General features: G+C 36.9%; 1 protein-coding gene across 4 annotated transcripts in view; it reads right to left on the bottom strand.

Annotated features, from left to right (window-relative positions):
- The window catches only part of ARAP2 (ArfGAP with RhoGAP domain, ankyrin repeat and PH domain 2), a 188,497-nt gene that overhangs the window by 134,428 nt on the left and 32,402 nt on the right, over positions 1-21,667 (bottom strand). For all 4 annotated transcript variants that reach the window (XM_040486123.1, XM_040486141.1, XM_040486118.1 and 1 more), the window contains exons 7-8: positions 12,171-12,240; positions 4,704-4,824 (exon numbers count right to left, since the gene is read on the bottom strand). In XM_040486123.1, the coding sequence (XP_040342057.1) occupies positions 4,704-4,824; positions 12,171-12,240 (191 nt within the window). The remainder of the gene's footprint in view (positions 1-4,703; positions 4,825-12,170; positions 12,241-21,667) is intronic.

The raw sequence follows: 21,667 nt of genomic DNA, 5'->3' as shown, positions 1-21,667 counted from the left end.
TTTGGCTCAGGTCATGATCTCATGGGTTCATGGGATCATGCCCCACATTGGGCTCTGCACTGACAGCACTAAGCCTGTTCAGGATTCTGTCTCCCCACCTCTCTCTGCCCCTCCTCCACTTGTTCATGTTCACTCTCTCAAATAAGTAAACATTAAAAAAAAAAAAAAAAGTTAAGAAACAACAACAACAAAAACCAACAGGAGAGACAATATTCTCTGACCACTGCATTTAGGAGTAGGCATATTCATTAGCAGCATAAAGGATTGATTATACTAGGGATAATTATACTTGGGCAACATGAGGGCTGTGTATAAGATTAGTGACAAAGCTAATGCTTCAGATGGACCTTTACTTTTGATATGCTAATATAACTGAACCAAAAAGTCCTCAATGTAACCCATGATCAATTTTAGGGAAGAAAGTACCTGCACACACCATGGCTGTTCATAAAATCAATAACCATTCATTCACACAAGTATTTCCTGAGTGCCTACTAGGTTCCAAGACCTATTCTGAATACCAGGAATGGAAGCGTGAACAAAACAGACCACAGCCTTACTCTCCTGGAGTTTGCCCTCTGGTCAAAGGAGGAAGGCAATAAAACACAGATATGTAATCTATTACACATTGACAAGTGCAAGGGGACAAAGAAAAAGCAAGGGATGGAGCACATAAGAAATATAAACTTCTTAAGCTGGGTACTAGAAAAAGCCTCAGAAAGAAGGCAACGGTTAGGCCAAAGCCTAAAGGAAGAGGAAGTGATGGAGCAAGTCAGGAGGATAGCTGGTGGAAGAGCATTCCAGGTTAAAGAAAGCAGCAGTCAGTGTCAATGCCCTGGAGCAACAGAAGAATTGTTGAAATGCAGTGAGTGAGGGAGAGCCCAGAAGGAGATAAGGACAAACAGACCAGAACCAGAGCACGTAGGGGCTCTTGGACAGAAGTACTTTACTCTCAGTGAGATGGAGAGACAACACAGCATCTGAAGTGGATGGACGTGATCTGACTTCTTTGATGAATGATCCCTGACAGCTGTGTAGAAAAATAGGCCTGCAGTCGATCAAAGGAGGTTATTACAAAACCCAGATAGAGGCAGTGGCTTGCATTAGAGTCGTAATGACAGAGGTTTTGAGAATTAAGAATGCAGGCATATTTCCAAAGTCGAAATGATCAGATGTGCTGATGGACTGGATGCGAGATATGAAAGGAAAAGATTCAAGAAAGACTCCACAGTTTGCGACCCAGTATGATAATCCACCAACGTATACAATGGAGAACTTTTTTTTAAAGTTTATTTTTTTATTTTGAAAGAGAAAGAGAGAGCAGGGGAGGGACAGAGAGGCAGAGATAGAGAATCCCAAACAGGCTTCATAGTGTCAGAGCAGAGCCCGATGTGGGGCTAGATCCCATGAAGTGTCAGACTATGACTTGAGTCAAAATCAAGAGGAGGACACTTAACCGACTGAGCCATTCCAGCTGTCCTGACAGTGAAGAACTTATAATTCCCCTGGCTCTCACTCCAGCCAGTTAATGCTCCATGACTCACTTCTAAAAACATTGACTATTTCAAGGCAGGTAAGTCTACTTGTCCAAAACAACTGAGGGAAATATATGTTTCTTACCCAAATGTTCGTTAAAAAAATAAACGAAAATTTAAAAAACAAATAATAAATAAATAAGCTTTGCAGTATCATTGCTGCCACTGGAGGGCTGTAAAATGCTGTCTGGAAACAGAGTCGAAAGGAAAAACAGCTGCCTGCCTCCCAGGGGTTTAGAATTAGCTTAGGTGGACAGGAACATGAGCCTACGGCTGATCGCTAGTACTGAAAATGGCCCAGGAACACAAATGACGACCACTCAGAATTCTTAAGCCCTTTTCTAAGGATGCAAACTGCCAACTCAAAACATCATCTTCTTTTTGAAATACCGCATCTATATGTGTGGCCACAGGTGCCAGGGAATACAGACTGGAAAGATCATCAGCGGTTATGACCCTCTGGCCAATTCCAATGGTTCTGCTCCAGGACAAAGGAATCCGTCTAAATTTTTTATTTTAGGAAGAGTATTTACAAAATGCTATTACCTCAATATAATTCACTTTCAACTAAGAGCATAACAATACCGCACTAAGAAACATGGGGGAATTGAAGCCTTTCAAACTTTGTGGGAAAAAGTTGCCAAACTGTAACCTATCTAAGCAATGCCAGTGGGCAATGCAGCAGTTTAGAAATAGGGACACTGGTTACAGGGGAGACAGAGAGTAGCTGTTGTACATAGGATTTTCAGAACCTTCTCATCAAAAATGGAGAATTCATTTCTGCTATGATGTCGAACCATTTTCCCTTTGTGTTCTCAACTTTCATCTTGCTTCTTCATTAGACTGAAGTAAAGTTTCATCTGGCTTAAAGTTCATTAAGTCAAATATTTCATAAGCCATTAAGGTTGATTTCTCAATTCCCAGAAAGTAAAAAATAATCAACCATTTGTATTCAGGAAAGGAGAAAAAAAAACAAGAAAACATACTTAGCATCTTGTTGAAGGTTCCATACTAAATACATAGACACACATACACCATTTACACATGTATACATACACACACACACATCTACGTATATCTAGCTTTAAAAATGTTAGTTACTATGTAAAAAGGACTTTCAATGAAAAAAAATTACTCAGTAATTCCATTTGGATAGTCTCAGTTTTTACTGAAGCAGTATTTTCATGCTTTTAAAACTTAGAGACCTAAAACTTATTTAACAAGTAATAATTTATACCAAAGTTTTACTGCAATTATACTATTTAGGTATCAATTATGTGATATATGAACTACACATGAACTACATATCACAGAAGGACATTGGTCGATTGTAAACATGTAACTTTGAAACGTGTGGTTGATATATTCTACTTAAATGTGTCTGTTTAACTTTTAACTACAGTAAGTAAATATGGCTAAACAGATTTCCACACAGGTTGGAAGCTTTATTTAGTATGGTCTGTCTTAACACGCAAGTTATGTGGCATATGTGAAATTCGTTTTGAGAAGCCAAGGAGAAAGTGATAAGCACCTCAAAGAAACAGACAGTCACCTTCTGGGCAGAGGAAACCAAAGCATAAGGAAAGATCCTCAGGATATCCAGTCGAGAAGAGAGTATCTTAGACTTTCCTGGCCATACACTCTGCAACTACTCAGTGCTGTCTGAGGCACAAGGGCAGCCACAGACAATATGTAAATGAACGACAGTGGCTCGGATCTAAAAGGTTTTATTTACAAAAACAAGCAGAGGTCAGATTTAGGTTATAAGCCATGTTTTGCCAACCCCTTCCCTAGACTATAGCTCTCAATGCCTTTTTAAATAGCAAGTCAAGTAAGAAACACTCTTTCCATTACGTATGTACAATAGATACCTAGGTAGCTCTCACAATACAATGCTAACTACAAGCGAGGCACTTTGATAGTTCTTATTCTATTCCATGTTCGTTTTTCTGTTTTGGGGGGATTTTTTAAAATACCATCAGAAACCACTGAGTTGATCTCACAAATGGCTAGTGATTCACAGTGAAAAAAAAGCTGCTTCAGTGTGAACATCAGCTGGAATTTATGAGTTACTGATTATCCCAAGGAATAATGAAAGCTTTCTAGGAATATATAAGATTCATTGAATGTTTTCATTCATTCATTGAATGAATGATTCACTCATTCATTTGCCATGCACTGGTATATGTTCTAGGAATCTAGCAGTATAAAAAAGACAAATACTGCCCCCAATATAGCTAATATAGTTTATAAAGACGTAAATTGTGATATGTGTAAAATTGAGTAATTGTAAAACCTACATCTCTCACAAGATCATTGTGAAAAATGAAGCACAAGTATTTAGTAAGTTCTCCATATCCTCATTATTCAATTAAGTACCAAGAAGTATTTTCAAAATCAAGCTGAGCTATAATCTATACTAAAATAAAACCTTTACAATAAATTAAAATTATAATTCTTTAATTAATGAAGATGTCTTTACCTATATTACTTAAAAGCAGTGAGTATGTTACAATATATAGTGATGATATATTGATAGTCAAAGTAGACAACAGAGAACTCTTAGCTCTCCCGGCTCTCCCTCCTTCCCACCTCCAAAAGTCAGAAAAGATCTAAGGATTTAAAATGACTCCATCCACAACCCGACTACATGCCATCTAATTTTCGCCATCAACTGACCTATAGCAGATGATGAAGGTAAAAAGAATTTAAAAAAATATAAAAGATGTTCCAAAATCTGTGTTAGTATGACATGTGTTCAGTTAAACCTGCCTAAGGAAACTTCCATAAAACCAACTTTTAATAGTTAGAAAAATGTTTTTGCATATCAAATAACTACTCTGCATTATCAAAACGACAGCTAAAACATGGACTCTAGGAGCAGAGATTTTTGCCTACTTTTTTTTTCCACTGCCATATATCCAGAATTTAGAGGAATTCTGGTCACTTAGTAGATCCTAAGTATTTGCTGCATGCAAGAATAGTGAAAAACAAATGACTTGTCAACTTTTTTTATTAGGGCATTCAAAAGAACATAAAATGTAAATTATTTAAAAGTAACATATTTAAAGATTTCTTGACATTTGCAGCTTAATTGGTTTATCAATCTTCTGATTGGTCAGAAATTAATGTCTGAGTGTTTTTACAAAGATAACAAAATAATCTTACCTTCTTTTTCTACTCTAAAAACAAAAGTTCTTTGTGTTGTAACAACTTCAAATTTGTTGTCTCCTTGAACTCGTACCGTAGATATAGCAGAAAGAGGAATTATTCCTTTTGAATACTTCTCCTGTGTTTGTTAGAGAAAAAAATAAATAAGACAAATTAAAATGCAATTCTCATGACCTTATCAGAAATAGAATGGTAGCATATTTACAGGTGCTGCTTTTTCATAATTTTAATCTAAATTTTTTAGATGACATACAAATAGTATATATATCCTCATTCACACCTAACACCTCAGAAAGGAAAATATTAAATGGCCCTTTCAAGTAAGATACCTTTTCAATTTTCTCATCTGGAATTAAAAATAAAAGGCAAAGAATCAAACACAATTGTAGTAGACCAGCAATATACAGTTCCAAAAACCAACACTATGTTTTTTAAAACAATCTGATCAAAATGATCTTATGGTGTTTGCAGGCATCTGCTGGCCATAATGGGTACTGTAACTAAACTATTTCAAAACTACTGCTATTACACATTGTGAACAAAATGTATCTCAAACCCCAGATGGCTGGATTATATTAAATATATTACTCAATGGTTCTAATCATTATCTTAATATCACAACTGCATCACTTTACCTGTAATTCCCCAATAAAAAAGACGAAAGAATTAAAAAGATGGATAGGACTGTTTGCAACTGGCACATACGTATTACAACTGGGGCTGTATGCAACTGGCATTTACATTTTATCATCTTGCTCAAGAAGATCATCCTGAAGACTCTTGGTAGCTTTCTCTGTCTTCATTTTTCTGGATCCACCAACACCATTCATCACAATGACCACCCCACCATTTCAGCTATTTAGCTAGTAAGTGTGTAATATTTACTGGGCCTCGTGTTGGAAAGAAAATTCCAGGGGCAGCTGGGCATCTCAGTCAGTCAATCAGCTGACTTTAGCTCAGGTCATGATCTCATGGTTCGTGAGGTCGAGCCCTGCACTGGGCTCTGTGCTGACAGTCGGAGCCTGGAGCCTGCTCTGGATTCTGTGTCTCCCTCTCTCTCTGCCCCTCCCCTGCTCGCGCTCATGTGTGTGCACACTCTCTCTCTCTGTGTGTCTCAAAAATAAATAAATGTTAAAAAAAGAAAAAAAAAGAAAAAAAAAGAAAATTCCAAATAGTATTTATACATTCAAGGAGTCTCAAACTGAAAGCCCAGCTAATGTAATGAAAGAAAAGTTTAAAACTGAGCACAAACCATGGAATATACAGGTCCAAAGATGGGAACTCTCAGTTCTGCTTAAAAGAGATCAGATGTGTTTTCACAGACATAATGATAGTAGAGCCTGACTTGAAGAAACCTTAAGTTTACCAGATAACCGGTTAGACAGCATTAATAATAGAGGTGTAAGGAGAGAAATAAGAGGATCCACAGTGTAGAGTCAAAAGAGGTGAATCTGGAAACATACATCAAAGGACACATTTCGAAAGATCTTAAATATCAGAAGAATTTGAACACATCTTTATGGGGCTTCTTCTACTATTTACACCATTATTCATGGAACCCTCATTTTTGAGCAGACCCCAAAGTATCTGAAGCAACTTGTTAGGAAAAAAAAAAAAAATTATTAAACCATTCCATGCAGATTTCGCCTCGGGTCATGATCTTGTGGTTCGTGAGTTCCAGCTCTGTGTCAGACTCTTGCACTGACAGCTCAGAGCCTGGAACCTACTTCAGATTCTGTGTCTCCCTCTCTCTCTGCCCCTCTCCTGCTCATGCTCTGTCTCTCTTTCTCTCTCAAAAATAAATAGACATTTGGGGCGCCTGGGTGGCTCAGTTGGTTAAGCATCTGACTTCGGCTCAGGTCATGATCTCGCGGTTCGTGAGTTCAAGCCCCGCGTCGGGCTCTGTGCTGACAGCTCAGAGCCTGGAGCCTGTTTCCGATTCTGTGTCTCCCTCTCTCCCTCTCTGACCCTCCCCCGTTCATGCTCCGTCTCTCTCTGTCTCAAAAATAAATAAACGTTTAAAAAAAATATATTAAAAAAAATAAAAATAAATAAATAAATAAATAAATAAATAAATAAATAGACATTAAAAAATTTTTTTAAAGGGGCACCTTGGTGGCTCAGTTGGTTAAGCGTCCAACTTTGGCTCAGGTCATGATCCAGCAGTTCGTGAGTTCAAGCACCACGTGAGGCTCTTGTACTGACAGCTCAGAGCCTGGAGTCTGCTTAGGATTCTGTGTGTGTCTCTCTCTCTGCTGCCCCTCCCCTGCGTGGGCTCTGTCTCTCTCTCTCTCTCTCACAAAATTAAACTTCTTTATTTTTTTTTAATTTAAACCATTCCATGCAGAGAACAAGTGCCAAGGTCATATTCCTCTCAGTGGCAAACTTCTGCCATGCATACCAGAGAGGTAAGGAACAGTCACCGTCAGCAACATGGTGTTCTACTGGGAGGTTATCCTCTGCCAGTTGACAAGATACACTATACTATCCCATTTCCCTCTTACTCCTTTGTTGGCTTCTTCTCTTCCAATGCCTCTGCTCCAATCTGCCATCCCTGACTACTATATGTACACATCAAAACTCTATGCATTCAACACCATTTAAAATGCCAATGCCATAAAAGCTTTCCCACATCCCCTCACACAGCCAAAACTGGTAAGATATCTGAACTGTAACTGAAGATGTTGAGTGGGCAACCTCACAGAAAAAGAAGGATGTCAAGAAGTAAGTACAAGGCAGCTTTTCTTCTCCTGGTTTTCTTTTTTGTTTGTTTGGGGGTTTTTTTGTGTATATTTTTTTGTTTTTATTTTTTATATTTTCTAAAAAAATCCCTTCTTACCAACTTTCAGCTACCAACTTTCTGAGGAAAATTCTCAAATCTGTTCGGTCAACTCCAGCCCCATATTTCAAGTCGTCAATTGTATATATAACTATCCCATAAGCACCTCACACTTTAAATCATCTCCTGAAAACATACCCTTCCCCTCTGTAACCTGTTCATTAAATCTCGCTCTTCTAGTCAGTCTTAAATAGTCTTTGATTCATGTCAATCCTTTGCACCCGCATAATTCAGGACTCTCTCTATAGCGACATACCAACTTCCTCCCTTCTACTCTCGGACTCTCTCCAGTCACATGAGCCTTCTTTGCGGTTCTAACACACCATGTTTCTGCCCAATACAGTGCCTTTTCTTACTCTGTTCTTCAAGGAATGTTGTCCAAATCCAGCTTCACATAGTTACTCCCTCTACATCCTTCATATTTCAGCATAAATAGATGCTCCAGAAGAAATGTTTTCTAACCAGCCTCTTTTCACCTGGTCAGATAACCTTAATTTAAGCTAAGAGCAACCTGCATTTGTCCTTAATAGCAATTACTAACTACAATTCAAATGTGATTTTTATATTTACTGTGTGATCATTTGATTAATAGTCTCCCCAAAGACACTGTGGGTCATATGTCTATTTTCCTCATACCTTTCACATAACCAGCACTGTAGAAGTATTTTCTCAATGAATGAATTCTATGACCAATCAATCACAATCATATCAAACTCTGACAGCTCATTTTTCATATTTTTCTAAATTCATTTTTAACACTTCCACTGGCCTACACAGCCTACACCCAGATAAATTAATGTCTGATTTACTGCATACTCCCCTGATTTGCCTCCCTACTTTCAGCTTCTTTTACTTCTAATCTTCCTTGCATGTTACTGTGCAAATGTCATAGTTGGAATAAATTTTAAAAGGCTTCATTGAGGGGGATAAAAAATGGATCTTGAAGTTTACACAGGATTCTGATGGATGGCAACGGTTCAGAACGTTCAGATGAAAGTGCAAAAACATGCAGGTGAAAATACAGGAAGAAAGATATGCTCACGTTCCCCACAGTGTGTACGCAGACACCACTGAACAAAGTCATGCAAAGAAATACGTGACTGGCTGGCTTAAAGGAACCCCAATGAATGCAGGTGGGTTATGATGGCAATACTAGGCAAGACTAGACCACTTGGTGCTACAGGAATAAGAAAAGTGGGAAAATGTCTCCCCAGTGTCAGGAACCTCAGATGTGGGAAAGAGCATAGTACCTTTGGGAACAGCTCGAGGACCTCTCTGGCTATATATCTATAGTGGCAGAGAGCAGACAGAAATCTACAAAGTCCAAAAACATTTACACTTCATCTCTGAGGTGATCCATCCTCAAATCTTACTTTGCTTAAAAATTACAGGAGCTTATAAAAACATATCTCCAGTGAGATGATTAAGCATTTGTTGAGTTAAAATGTTATCATTAACAAGGAAATTTTCCTTCCTCTAGATTTGCTTAACGAGATTAAAAAACAGTTCCTTCAAAAAAGTAACCTGCCCACATGCTCATAATAGTAGCATATTTAACAGGTAAGTACGCTGTAAGAGAAACAGAAAAATAAATTCCCCTGGAGTGAAATGTACTTAACAAGCTAATTATCATGTCTCTTTAACCTCAGGAAGTTTCTCTAATGGCTCATTTATCATCTGAGATCCCAAGAAATCTCATAATTGTTAATACTACATAAGTTGATTTTACATTCACTTCTAACAACACATGATAAAGACAATGTAGAGGAGAAAAAAGACAACAGGCTCAGAACGATTGTGTTTTTCAGAGTGCAAAATTTTCCTTAAGGACAGAAATTGTAAAGCATCCCTTGAGCCCATAACAGACAGATATCAAGGTCAAGTCTGTCACTTATCTCCTACCACTTCCAGACAATGAAACGACCACAGGGCAATTCTGCCCACAGCTGAGTGAGAATAGGGGTGAGTTACATTTCTTGGCAGGTGACAAGATATCAGGGCTGTTGGGATAATGCCATTTTCAGCAATACAATGAAAACGTTCTTGCAGAGATGTGACTGAGCAGCATTGACAAAAGGGAAAGAAAACCAGGGAAAATGCACAGGTGTACCCAACCACACACTCCTCGGTTGCACCTTTAAAACACTGAAAAGCCTAACTACTGGGTGCACGTGCCCAGTAAAACTACACACTCATCTGAGACAGCAGCAATTGCCACACCTGCGCCTTCTGGACACTGGCCTTAAAACGCCCTCTTCCCAGTCCTCCAACCCAATCCACTCTTCTGCAAGAGGGTCACAATGGAAACTGTATCTCCTTTTAGGCAACATTCCAATGTTTTTATTTTTTGCCAAGATGAAACCAATCATCTGGATAGTAAAGGAATGAAATGCCACAGAAAATGGTTCAAATTTTTAAAAAATTGTTAAGTTAGAGAATTTATACACGTTATTTTTAACATGAACTTTTTATCACAATTTCAAACCAAGGCTGCATTATTTCATTGTATCAATATATAAAAATGTGACAGGCGCTCATCTCACTGCAGCTGAAAGGAGCTTAAAATTTTTTTTTAATGTTTATTTTTTGAGAGAGAGCACAGGCAAGCAGGGGAGGGGCAGAGAGAGAGACACACACAGAATCCAAAGCAGGGTCCAGGCTCCGAGATGTCAGCACAGAGCCCAACACGCAGCTCAAACTCAACGAACTGTGAGATCACGGCCTGACCAAAGTCTGGCGCTTAACCGACTGACGCACACAGGAACCCTGAGATGAGCTTTTAAAGGACAAACAGAAATGAGTCCAGTTGGACACAGATACCAGAAACTCTCTTTCCCAAATGGAGATAATGAGACCACTGCCAATAGAGCCTCATGGCATGGAAGCCTGTCTCCTCCTGAATAGACTTCCCCTCATTTCAATCAAGCCAGAGAATGGCACAGCTGCTGAAAAAAACTAGAGGTCAGATTCAGCCACAGAGACCACATCATACCCACCAGTGGCACAGAAACTCTCAACGTTCAAATGTACAAGCAAACTAAAAACAATAGCTGAGGAAAAAAACAGCTTTCAAAAAATATTTATCCCACCATCCTGCAAACCTCCAAGAGGTGTGATTAGGGGCACCTGAGTGGTTCAATCGGCTCGTGAGATCGAGCCCCACGTCGGGGCTCGTTAGCATCACAGAACCTACTTGGAATTCTCTCTCCCTCTCTCTGCCCGTACCATGCTTGTGCATACATACTCTCTTACTCTCAAAATAAATAAACATTTTTTTTTAAAAATGTGTTCAAATTTATTTGATGCTTTATCTGGATCTCTGCAAATTGAAACCAAATAATTAAATACTTCTCTAAGCTTTCTATTGTTCTTAATATTGTAGCATGTAAGTGTATGCTACTTTCTATCTAAAAGCAAATTCTCTTCTGCCTTGTAGCACTGAAGAATAAATATATACAAGGGAGTTTAAGTTTCCATTCAAGCCATAAATATCACAATAGGAAGTGAAAATCTCCTTATGAGAAAATAATGTTAAGTTATAAGCTATAAATAAGAAAATGTGCTTCTGTGTTAAATGAGTATGTTAAGGGAATGTACGTAGTTAAGACTATAAAACTACCTGATTTTAATTAACCAAAAATATGATATATTTATATGTTCCAGCTTTTCATTAAGGAAACCGTCAAACACAGAGAAGTTGAAAGATTTCTACAATGGACATCCATATATCCTCCACCCAGATTTGACAACTGTTAACGTCTTCAGTTTCTGTCTTACCTAACTATATGTGTGTGTGCAAATATATGTATTTGTAAGTATAAATATGTAGATAAGTAACCTGTGGCAAACACGTGCAGATATAACATGTCAAATATTTCAGCCCACATCTAAAAATACAGACTGTCTCATACCTAATGAAGACATGATCAAAACAGTATCATGTGGGTAAGACTCACTTGCCTAAAAACTAAACTGGGACCACTTTCACATCAAGATATTCAATGAGCTCTAACCCCAAAGAACCTTCTCAGCTTCATCTCCCGCAATTCTCCTTCATATACTCTATTTTCTAATCAGAAAATTGATTTCCCACATATGTGTACATATGTGTAAGTACACATACAGGGAATAACACCTGGACATGTTATTGTTCTCTAAGTAGGCATATTCTGTTCTCTCTAGTCTCAATGTACAAACGTTCCTCTTTTGTCAAGACTCATAGCAAAAGAAATCTCATGCAAGAAGCCTTCTTTGTTTATTCTATACCCTTCCAGAGTACAAAGCAACCTCTCTTTGTTGCCATTTCCTAGTTGTAGTATCCTCTGGTTAACATTCTTTAGTGTTCCCTAGGAGAAAGACCATTTTTTATCCATCCTTAGGTCATTCACAATTCCTATAGTTTGTAGCAGTTACTCCATAAATAATTGCTGCATGTATAATTTTTTTAATCAGAATTGCATATGTCAAGGAAAAGTTAAACTATGAAAAGAATGTTTCACCCTGCATAAACTCTTTTCACGTTGATAATCCAACTCCTGTTCTTAAAAATCGAATTGCTTGCTTAGTATACTGAAATACATCTTATATGTGTAAGACAATCTTTGAGAACTATAAAATGTACTCACCTTCTCATTATTATAATAAGAAATGCTAAGGCCATCAAATTTCACCCATCTCTTCTGAAACATGCGTTTTCTGTAAGAGATATGAAATTGTTATTGGACATTCAAGTATCATGAACTTGGCTTTTAAATACATTTGTAATGTAACTGTGTTTAGTGCATTCCTATTTGTTGTTAATCAGTGTAGAAAACACTGGGCTATGACAATGTACAGTTTTGGTAATGGTATATAGCTAATAATACATAAATGACACTTCCTAATCAGTTAAAATAGGTATTTAAAGCAATGATACTGTCAATACTGGCACAAAAATAGACCTAGATCAAAGGGACAGAACAGAGGTCCCAGAAATAAACCCACATTTATACGGTCAATTAACCTACCACAAAGAAGGCAAGAATATACAATGGGATAAAGACAGTCTCTTCAATAAATGGTGCTGGGAAAAATGGACAGCTATATGCAAAGGGATGAAAGTGGACCACTTTCTAGCACCATACGTAAATATAAGCTCAAAATGGATTAAATACCTAAATATGAGACCTGAAACCATCAAAATCCTAGAAGAGGACATAGGTAGTATTTTCTCTAACATCAGCTATAGGAACGTTTTTCTAGATACGACTCCTAAGGCAAGGGAAACAATTGCAAAAATAAACTATTGGGACTACATCAAAATAAAAAGCTTTTGCACAGTGAAGGAAACTATCAACAGACAATCTACTGAATGAGAGAAGATATCTGAAATTCACACATCTGATAAAGGCTGAATATTCAAAATATATAAACAACTTACACAACTCAACACCAAAAAAGCAAAGAATTCAGTTAAAAAATGGGAAGAGGACCTGAATAGACATTTGTCCAAACAAGATATTCAGATGGCCAACAGACACAAGAAAAAACGTTCAACATCACTAATCATCAGGAAAATGTGAATCAAAACTGCAAAGAGATACTGCCTTACAGCAGAATGGCTAGAATCAAAATGACAAGAAATAACAACTGTTGAAGATGTGGAGAAAAAGGGACCCTCGCACACTGTTGGTGTAAATGTAAATTGGTACAACCACTGTGTAAAACAGCATGGAGTTTCTTCAAAAAATTAAAGATACCATATGATTGAATAATTCCACTACAGAGTATTTACCAACAACAACCAAAAAAACCCCCAAAAACAACAACAAAAAACCCCACAGGATTCCGGGAAAATATGTGCACCCCATGTTTACTGCAGCATTATTTACAACAGCCGAGATATGGAAGCAACCCAAGTGCCCATTCATAGATGAATGGATAAAGATGTGGTGTGTGCACATGTGTATACATATACATGTATACATATACATATACATACAACAGAATATAATGCAGCCATAAAAAAGGAGATCTCGCCATTTGTGACAACATGGACGGACCTAGAGAACATTATGCTAAGTGAAGTAAGTCAAACTGAGAAAGACAAATACCTTATGATTTTACTCATATGTGGAATCTAAAAAACAAAACAAATGAACAAAAAGCAGAATCAAACATAAGCAGACAACGGATGGTTGCCAGAGGGGAGAGGGGTAGGAGGATGGGTAAAATGGGTGAAGGAGAGTGAAAGATACAGGCTTCCAGTTATGCAATGAATAGGTCATGGGAATAAAATATACAGCAGAGGGAATATAGTCAATGATACTGTAATAGTACTGTGTGGTGACAGATGGTAGCTACACTTGTGGTGAGCACAGCATGACTTACAGAGACGTTGAATCACTATATTGTACATCTAGAACCAATGTAACATTGTAGATCAAATACAAAATTTAAATAAATAAAGCCATGATACTGTTAACAGTATTAGTATCCTCATTCATAAGGCTGAGTGCAAAACAAAGTGTAGTCAGAAACACTATCATTGCACCCATTTCCCTGACGGAAATAACCCTTTAATAAGGACAATACAGGGGCACCCGGCTGGCTCAGTTGGTAGAGCATGTGACTCTTATTCTCATGCTGGGGGTGGAGTTTACTTAAAAATTAATTAATATTTTAAAAAAGAGAATATAAACTTTCATCCTTCATTAAGCTTATAGCATTTATTTTATTTTACCTTAACTTTTGCTTTGGAGCATTTAGCAATATTTTGCTAAAATAACAAAGCTTTGTCAACTGAATAAAAATTATTTAATTTTCATCAAATGAGCTGAAAAAAGCCCTGTATACAAAATTCTTTACAATCATCCAAAATTCACTAAAATATTAACATTTTTCAAAAAGAATCAGATGAAAGGCAAATACAGTTTAAAATGACTACTAAAAATAAGAAACAAAGCAAAAAGTGTAATCACATGTTTCCTATTTAGGTTGGAAAGAAAAAAACTTTTTCTGACTATTTAAGAGAAAAATGAAGAACCAATTTCCACTTGGGCTTCGTTTTGTTTTGTTTTGTTTTGTTTTGTTTGTTTTCAGAACCCTCCCCTGAAGTGAGATAATCCTATTCTCTAAGTGACTTTTCTCTACTTGACACAATATACTTTTAGCTTTTAACACAGATCATCTATTAAGAGCTAACTTCCTGTTTAAATAAAGTCATTTATAAACAAATATGTAAATAACAACCATTTTGTAGTTTTCTAACACGCTTCAAATAAGGGATTGGTATAATATTCTGTGGTTTTTATAAGATTTAAAGATAGAAAAAGAACTTCTAGAAGTATGGAGACCTTGTCTTCCCAGCTGTTTTCTGAGCTGCAGAAAGGGAGCTCAAGCTTGTATTTCACTCAAGTGAAATACAGTGAGCCTCCCACACTGATCTATTCTGCTTCACATAAAATTAGAGCAAACCTGATCAAATTGAGAGAAAAGTTTCAAAGTTGATCAGTGCAGACATTTCCACATAGAAGCATTCGAATTACTTATGAAGTAAAATAAAGACTTTGAAATCATAAGCAAAACTAACCAGTCAGCTCTTTTTTCATCATCTTTCTGCTTCTTTTTAACTTCTCTTGGTCTGTGTTTTCTTACACAAACACCCAATGTTTCTATAAGAAGGTATTATGCTAAGTGAAATAAGTCAGTCAGAGAAGGACAGATAGCATATGTTTTTTACTCATATATGGAACTTGAGAAACTTAACAGGAAACCATGGGGGAAGGGAAGGAGGAAAAATAGTTATAAAAAGAGAGGGAGGGAGGCAAACCATAAGAGACTCTTAAATACAGAGAACAAACTGAGGGCTGATGGGGGTGGGGTGGGGGAGAGGGGAAAACGGGTGGTGGGCATTGAGGAGGGAGGGCACTTGTTGGGATGAGCACTGGGTGTTGTATGTAAGCGATGAACCATGGGAATCTACCCCCAAAACCAAAAGCACACTGTATACACTGTATGTTAGCCAATTTGACAATAAATTATATTGAAAAAAGCAGTAACATGTAAGTATTTTAATAATCTTACATTAATGTAAGATGTAAATAATATGAGAAAATGTGTACAGTGGGGTATGTATAAGGGGCTATTTGGAAACTGTACTTTCTGCTTAATTTTCCTGTAAACCAATGCTGCTCTAAAAAAAAAGTCTATTATTAAAAAAAATTAATTCCCAGCATTAAACATTAAACATAATGAATATTACTTATAAACATAAGAAATATTAAGCACACAATAATAATACATTGAACAAATTAATCACTTTGTACTCATGTCATGTTGGTCTCTGTCATACTTGAAGTCAGGTAAATACAGATCTTCCCACACAATGTCAGCAATAATTCTGTAAATCAAGATTTTGTTGTGGATTCTACGTACCTTACATTATGAATGGTGGTAAGATGAGCTCAACAGTATATATAACCTTCCACTTTAGAATAAAAATAATCAACATCTGTAGGGAGATCTTAGAACCCTCCATTATCCCTCTATTCCTTTTGCTAACTACTTCTCTTTCAGAGATCCCCCATACTACCTACACAATTATTCCTTCCCTGATGAGCTAATTCAAAGCAGATGACAAAGTTATCCTCTCTCAAAGCACTCTCTCCTTTTCCTCCTAACAAAGAGCACAATCTCTAACTGTACGTACATACATTTGTTTACTTGCCCAAATTCTGCCTCCCACAGCATATCTTATGCTTTCCAAGGACAAAGTCCAAGAGTGTTTCATCCCTTACTACATGATCAGGAACTGACACAGAGACAAGTATGGCACCAAAAAAAAAAAAAAAAAAAAAATCTGTCGAATGAATGAGTGACATGATCAAGCATAGTTCCTTTAGCAAGATGACAAACCTCAGTGACTAGAACTCAAATAATCGGTACCTTTAAAAAAAAAAAAAAAAAAAAAGGTTGGCACAAGAAAGGAAAACTTCTGAGAACTCAAAATTAAATTCCAAGTTTCAAAACCTGCCAAAGCATAGAGTGAAGAAAGTTTAGAGCCTACTTTAATATGTTTTACTTAAGATTATTAACTGCAGCCATTTGGACTCCCAAAGCTTTCTTAGAATTCCATCACCAACCTGATACACAGTTTGGGGTCTGAGGCATCATCCAGGAGTGTAACACTTGTATCCACAGAAAAATGAGAAGAGAAAGAGACAGGGCAGACAGTTTAGGGGTCAAAGATACCACCATCTGACCACATCTCTTGGGCACTAAAGACCAAAGACACACTCTATTCTTGGCTCTCTGAGCAAGGCCTCAACCAAAACCTCAGCTGATAGGAGACTTAATAGTCTCTGAGGTATTCCCCCAACCATTGAATTTTCACAACTACCTGGTAACTTCTAGATGTGTTCAGCCATTTTAGCTCAACATTTTTAAATATTATTAAATCCTTCTAATAATCCTATGGAGGGACAGGTAAACAGGGCAAGTCCCAGCCCACAGGGGAATGGAATGAAAAGCCACAGGGTGTAGCAACTGAAGAAACAACCATTCTGTAGTTCGAGAGAGCCACTGGGCAATTCTACTAATGGTCCTTTCCTTCTGCTGCCATTCATTCATGCAGGCAGCCATCAAATCTGTTGGTACCTACCCAGTGGACACAATCCTACAGCCATATTGCTTCCTATCTCTACACTGGTTCTTGCTCGCGCCTTCTCAGAGGCTATTTTCTCCACTTAGAATGCTTCCAGCCTATTCTTGACATGGTTAGCTCCTTATCCTTGAAACATCAGCTTGAAAGTATCCCCTCCAAGTAGCCACCTGACTGCCACCTAAATCCTACAGAGCTCTTTGGTCTCTTGATCCATTTCGTCACTTAATGACACCTAGCAGATTTTGGAATTCCATATTCGCTTTGCTTCACCCATCTCCCATGCTAGAAATTGAGATACCTGAGTGCAGAAAGTATTTGTTTATCAATATAAAACCAGCAACTGCCACAGTTTCTACCAATAAAATGTGCTTAATAAATATTTAATGAACACAGGAACATATTTTTCACTGAAAAATGCTTACTCAAATCTGCATTATTTATATATTCAGAAGACAAACACCACTAAAACATTTTACCCTTAATTTCATGTTTTGCTTTTTTCAAATACTAAAGATCAGGGTTTCTTTTTTTAATATGACAAAATAAAAGCTTTGTAAAATATTTTGTTATTAAAGAAAAATTAGAGCCTACAGAAAGCTTGGAAAATTCATCATTAAGCTTGGAAAATTCATCACTAATATCCATGTAATTTAAAAATACATTTTTTATGTTAAACACTTAAAATATACTTTGTAAAAAAGTATGCATTTGACATGTTATTAAAAATACAAATCAATACAAAATGTTTCCAAACTAAATTTATATAAATATTGTTTAATCTATTTTTTTCATAAAACACATCAACATTCAATTAACTGTTTTCTGCATGTAAGTTCAATACTGGATTATAATAACTGGTAATTAAATATAAGAACTTACATTTATATCCTTTCTCACATTATTCTCCTTTCTAGCAAGTGAAAACTCAGATTTAATGTTGGTAAACCTACATATTAATTAAAATTTCAATGAAATAACAGGGAGAACTTAAGGTGTTTCAAATTTTAAAATAAATATCAATGAATACTAAATTTTTAAGAACTATCTTTTCTGTGCAACGGTTATATAGTTCCCTCACATTTTTAAAAAAGACTATTAGATATCAGTCAGCTAATTCCACTGGAATTACGTAAAATCAATCTACTACACACAATTAGAGGATACAAGAGTAAACATTTACTCTGATGTAACTTATGCTTTTCCCTAAAATTTTGCTTTACAGCTTAATTTGTTTAGTAAATGTTAAAAAAATAAGACAGGGTATAAAATACAGTGTCATCCAATACTGTGTTTCTACTGTCACAGGACACAAATTAGATATGAAATAACAATGAATTACTACACAGGAAAGACATTTTTAACGCATCAATTAAGAATTTATTTGCCATAATAATCCTCATAATAAAAACAGCAAACGGTTTGTTGTGCTTTGTTCTAGGCCCTGCTGCAAGGCAAAAACAAATACTAATTCATTTAATCCTCCAAGCAACCACATGAGGTAATATTACTATTCCCATTTTACAGATGAAGGCACACAGGCACTGGTTAAGATGAAAAACCTTGTCACACAACCAGTAAAGAACGTATCTGTGAGTCAGATCCATGCAATCGGATCCCAAAGTCCATGCTCTCAACTGCTACACAAAATAGATTCTAGTACGTTTTATAGCAAGGCATCCTGGACATCCCTTTCGGCAGTGTTAACATTTGACCTCTACCCATTTTATATGTGAGTTCAATTGTGCAAAGTGCTTCAGAATTCCTTCAGGAAAAAAGGTGGAGCAGACACGAAACATATTAGCCTAGGTTTTATCCTATTTTGTTTTTAGGGTTCTGAAGGGAAACGTTTCTTTAAGAAGCTTTTTTAGAATAATTTATAAGTCTTGTGCCCATGTTACTGAACGAATTCCTATAAATTCTTCTCTTGAGCTCTAGTAGGGCAGCTGGTGTGAAGTTTCAACTGCGATCATAAATACAGCCTTACCACCTGGTGTCAGTTTTTGTTGTCTCAAAACTGTGTTATCTTAAAAATTCTTTTTTTGAACAACAGTGCATATACAAACAAATCTGGATTTATCAAGTACTCACACAGAGGTATTCCTGTTTGAATTTCATTCTTAAGTGCCAACAGGGTTGTAGAGATTTTTGTTTGCTTTTAAAAAGATGTAATATTTTAGCTTAAAAAAAATCCCCAAATCAAATAGGTATGGTAACCAATATTAATGTAAGGTGGCAAAGGCTACCAAATTGTCATTAAATATGACACAAATGAAATGAGCCTCAAAGGCACTAAGTCAAATTTATGGCTTTTATTAATCATGGAATTTAAATCATCACAAACATACTTCTCAGTTATTCTAAGCAGTATCTAATGAAAAGGACAGCAACATGGTGTTCCAGATTTGTCTGCCTTGTTTACATAATCCTGAAGAATTACATGCAAATTTTATCTTATTTGCTACTCTAACCCTCACTAGCCTCAATGTTTTAGAACTACTACAATTTCCAAAAGTGTAGATTTTTGTTTATCTAATTACTCATGTTTTGATTTAGCTAAGTTTTTATTTTATATACTCTTTTAAGTATGAGGCTTTTAAATGATTCCGTATTAGTTATGAAGTATTTTATAAATACAGATGCAAGAAATTATTATATTTCTATAAAATGCCAGCACTATCGGGGAGCCTGGGTGGCGCAGTCGGTTAAGCGTCCGACTTCAGCCAGGTCACGATCTCGCGCTCCGTGAGTTCGAGCCCCGTGTCAGGCTCTGGGCTGATGGCTCAGAGCCTGGAGCCTGTTTCTGATTCTGTGTCTCCCTCTCTCTCTGCCCCTCCCCCGTTCATGCTCTGTCTCTCTCTGTCCCAAAAATAAATAAACGTTGAAAAAAAAAATTTAAAAAAAAATAAAATAAATAAAATGCCAGCACTATCACTTCTTGCCCTTTTTTGCTAAGATCAAGTGTAAAATGCTATCACTCTTCTATTCTAAAACACAATTCCTCACTTTTAAGCAAACCAAATGATAGTTACCAAGATTATGTGAACCAAAAGGAATTGGGGCCAAAAAATCAAAAATAAAGCAAAATTCTCTGACATCCCAGCTTCTATCTCTGCTATACCTAATTCTTTCAATGAGAAAAAATGAATGTTATTTTAATGTAGAATTCTAGGTGCTAAAAAAGCTTTCGGAAATCAATAATAGAGCATTAATTTTAATATGTCACTACCAATTTTTAAATATTCACAAAGAGCTAAGTGCTTATTTGACATGGTATATGAAGAGCTATATTAAATGATTCACAACTATTTCATGGAGTCATGTTCTGTAAACACAAACACACACACACACACACACACACACACAAACCGGAAACCAAATTCTAGTTAAGATGATCAGTTAAAAGCTTTCATTTACCTCTACTTCTCCCAAAGTTGTTTCAAAGGGTTAAAAAAAACATAAACAAATACCTATAAACCAACAATGATCATAGAAGTAGATGAAGGAACAATATTCAGAAACCTTAAGGAGAAGGGCTGACTTAGGAAGTTTCAGAGAGCTGATGGCTAAGCCTGCAACAGATCAATCTGGGAGGAAAACCAATGTACCCACAAAATCTCGGGAAGTCTCAGGCAATGGAAGACATTAAGTAACTCTGGAAGTGACTATGAAGGCGAGGTGGGGGGGGGAGGTGCCAAAAACAAGATTTGTTGAAGAGCAATTTAAGAGATAAATTTGTACCCCTCATCACTCCATCCCAGAATCCTCCCTCTCTTCACACCGCTGGAAAAAATGCCCCCCCTCTTGCTCAACAGAAACCAGAGTTTCATTCACTGCATATCACACACATGGGAGAGGGTCTCTGGACTGGGACACTCACACATGACTGACGGTAGGGGGCGGTATTCAAAACAGAAGAATCAAACAAAAGTCTGGGTCATAGATATTTACACTCAAAGTCCACTTTCCCTAAGCTCCCAAAAAGCTGTTTACCAGGATTCATTTAAAAGATAATGGCATGAGGCGTCACCAGGGAAACATATTAAGAGAAGTCCAGCAAGATCATCTCATCTTACAAGAAATGAGTAACAGGACTCATCAGAACCTGTTCTAAGCAGCTTTGCAAGATCTCACTTTAAAAATGAAACATTTGAGGGGCACCTGGGTGGCTCAAGTCATGATCTCGCAGTTCGTGTGTTCAAGCCCCGTGTTGGGCTCTGTGCTGACAGCTCAGGGCCTGGAGCCTGCTTTGGATTCCCTCTTTGTGTTTCCCTCTGTCTCTGCCCCTCCCCCACTCATTCATTTTCTCTAATAAATAAACATTAATTTGTTTTTAAATGAAACTTTTGAGGGAAACATCTCTAAGGTAAAATATGGGGAATGACCCCCCCCCCAAAAAATAGAAATAAAATTAAAAGCAGACCGAACAGGAAAAGAGAGCCTCAAAAAACATGAACATCTTCAGAAAGGTATTCTGTCCGT

The sequence above is a fragment of the Herpailurus yagouaroundi genome, unplaced genomic scaffold (assembly GCF_014898765.1).
Source record: "Herpailurus yagouaroundi ecotype Mexico unplaced genomic scaffold, PumYag 28, whole genome shotgun sequence".
NCBI lineage: Eukaryota > Metazoa > Chordata > Mammalia > Carnivora > Felidae > Herpailurus > Herpailurus yagouaroundi.
The sequence above is the reverse complement of the archived record's forward strand: the minus strand, read 5'-3'. Positions and strand labels throughout refer to the sequence as shown.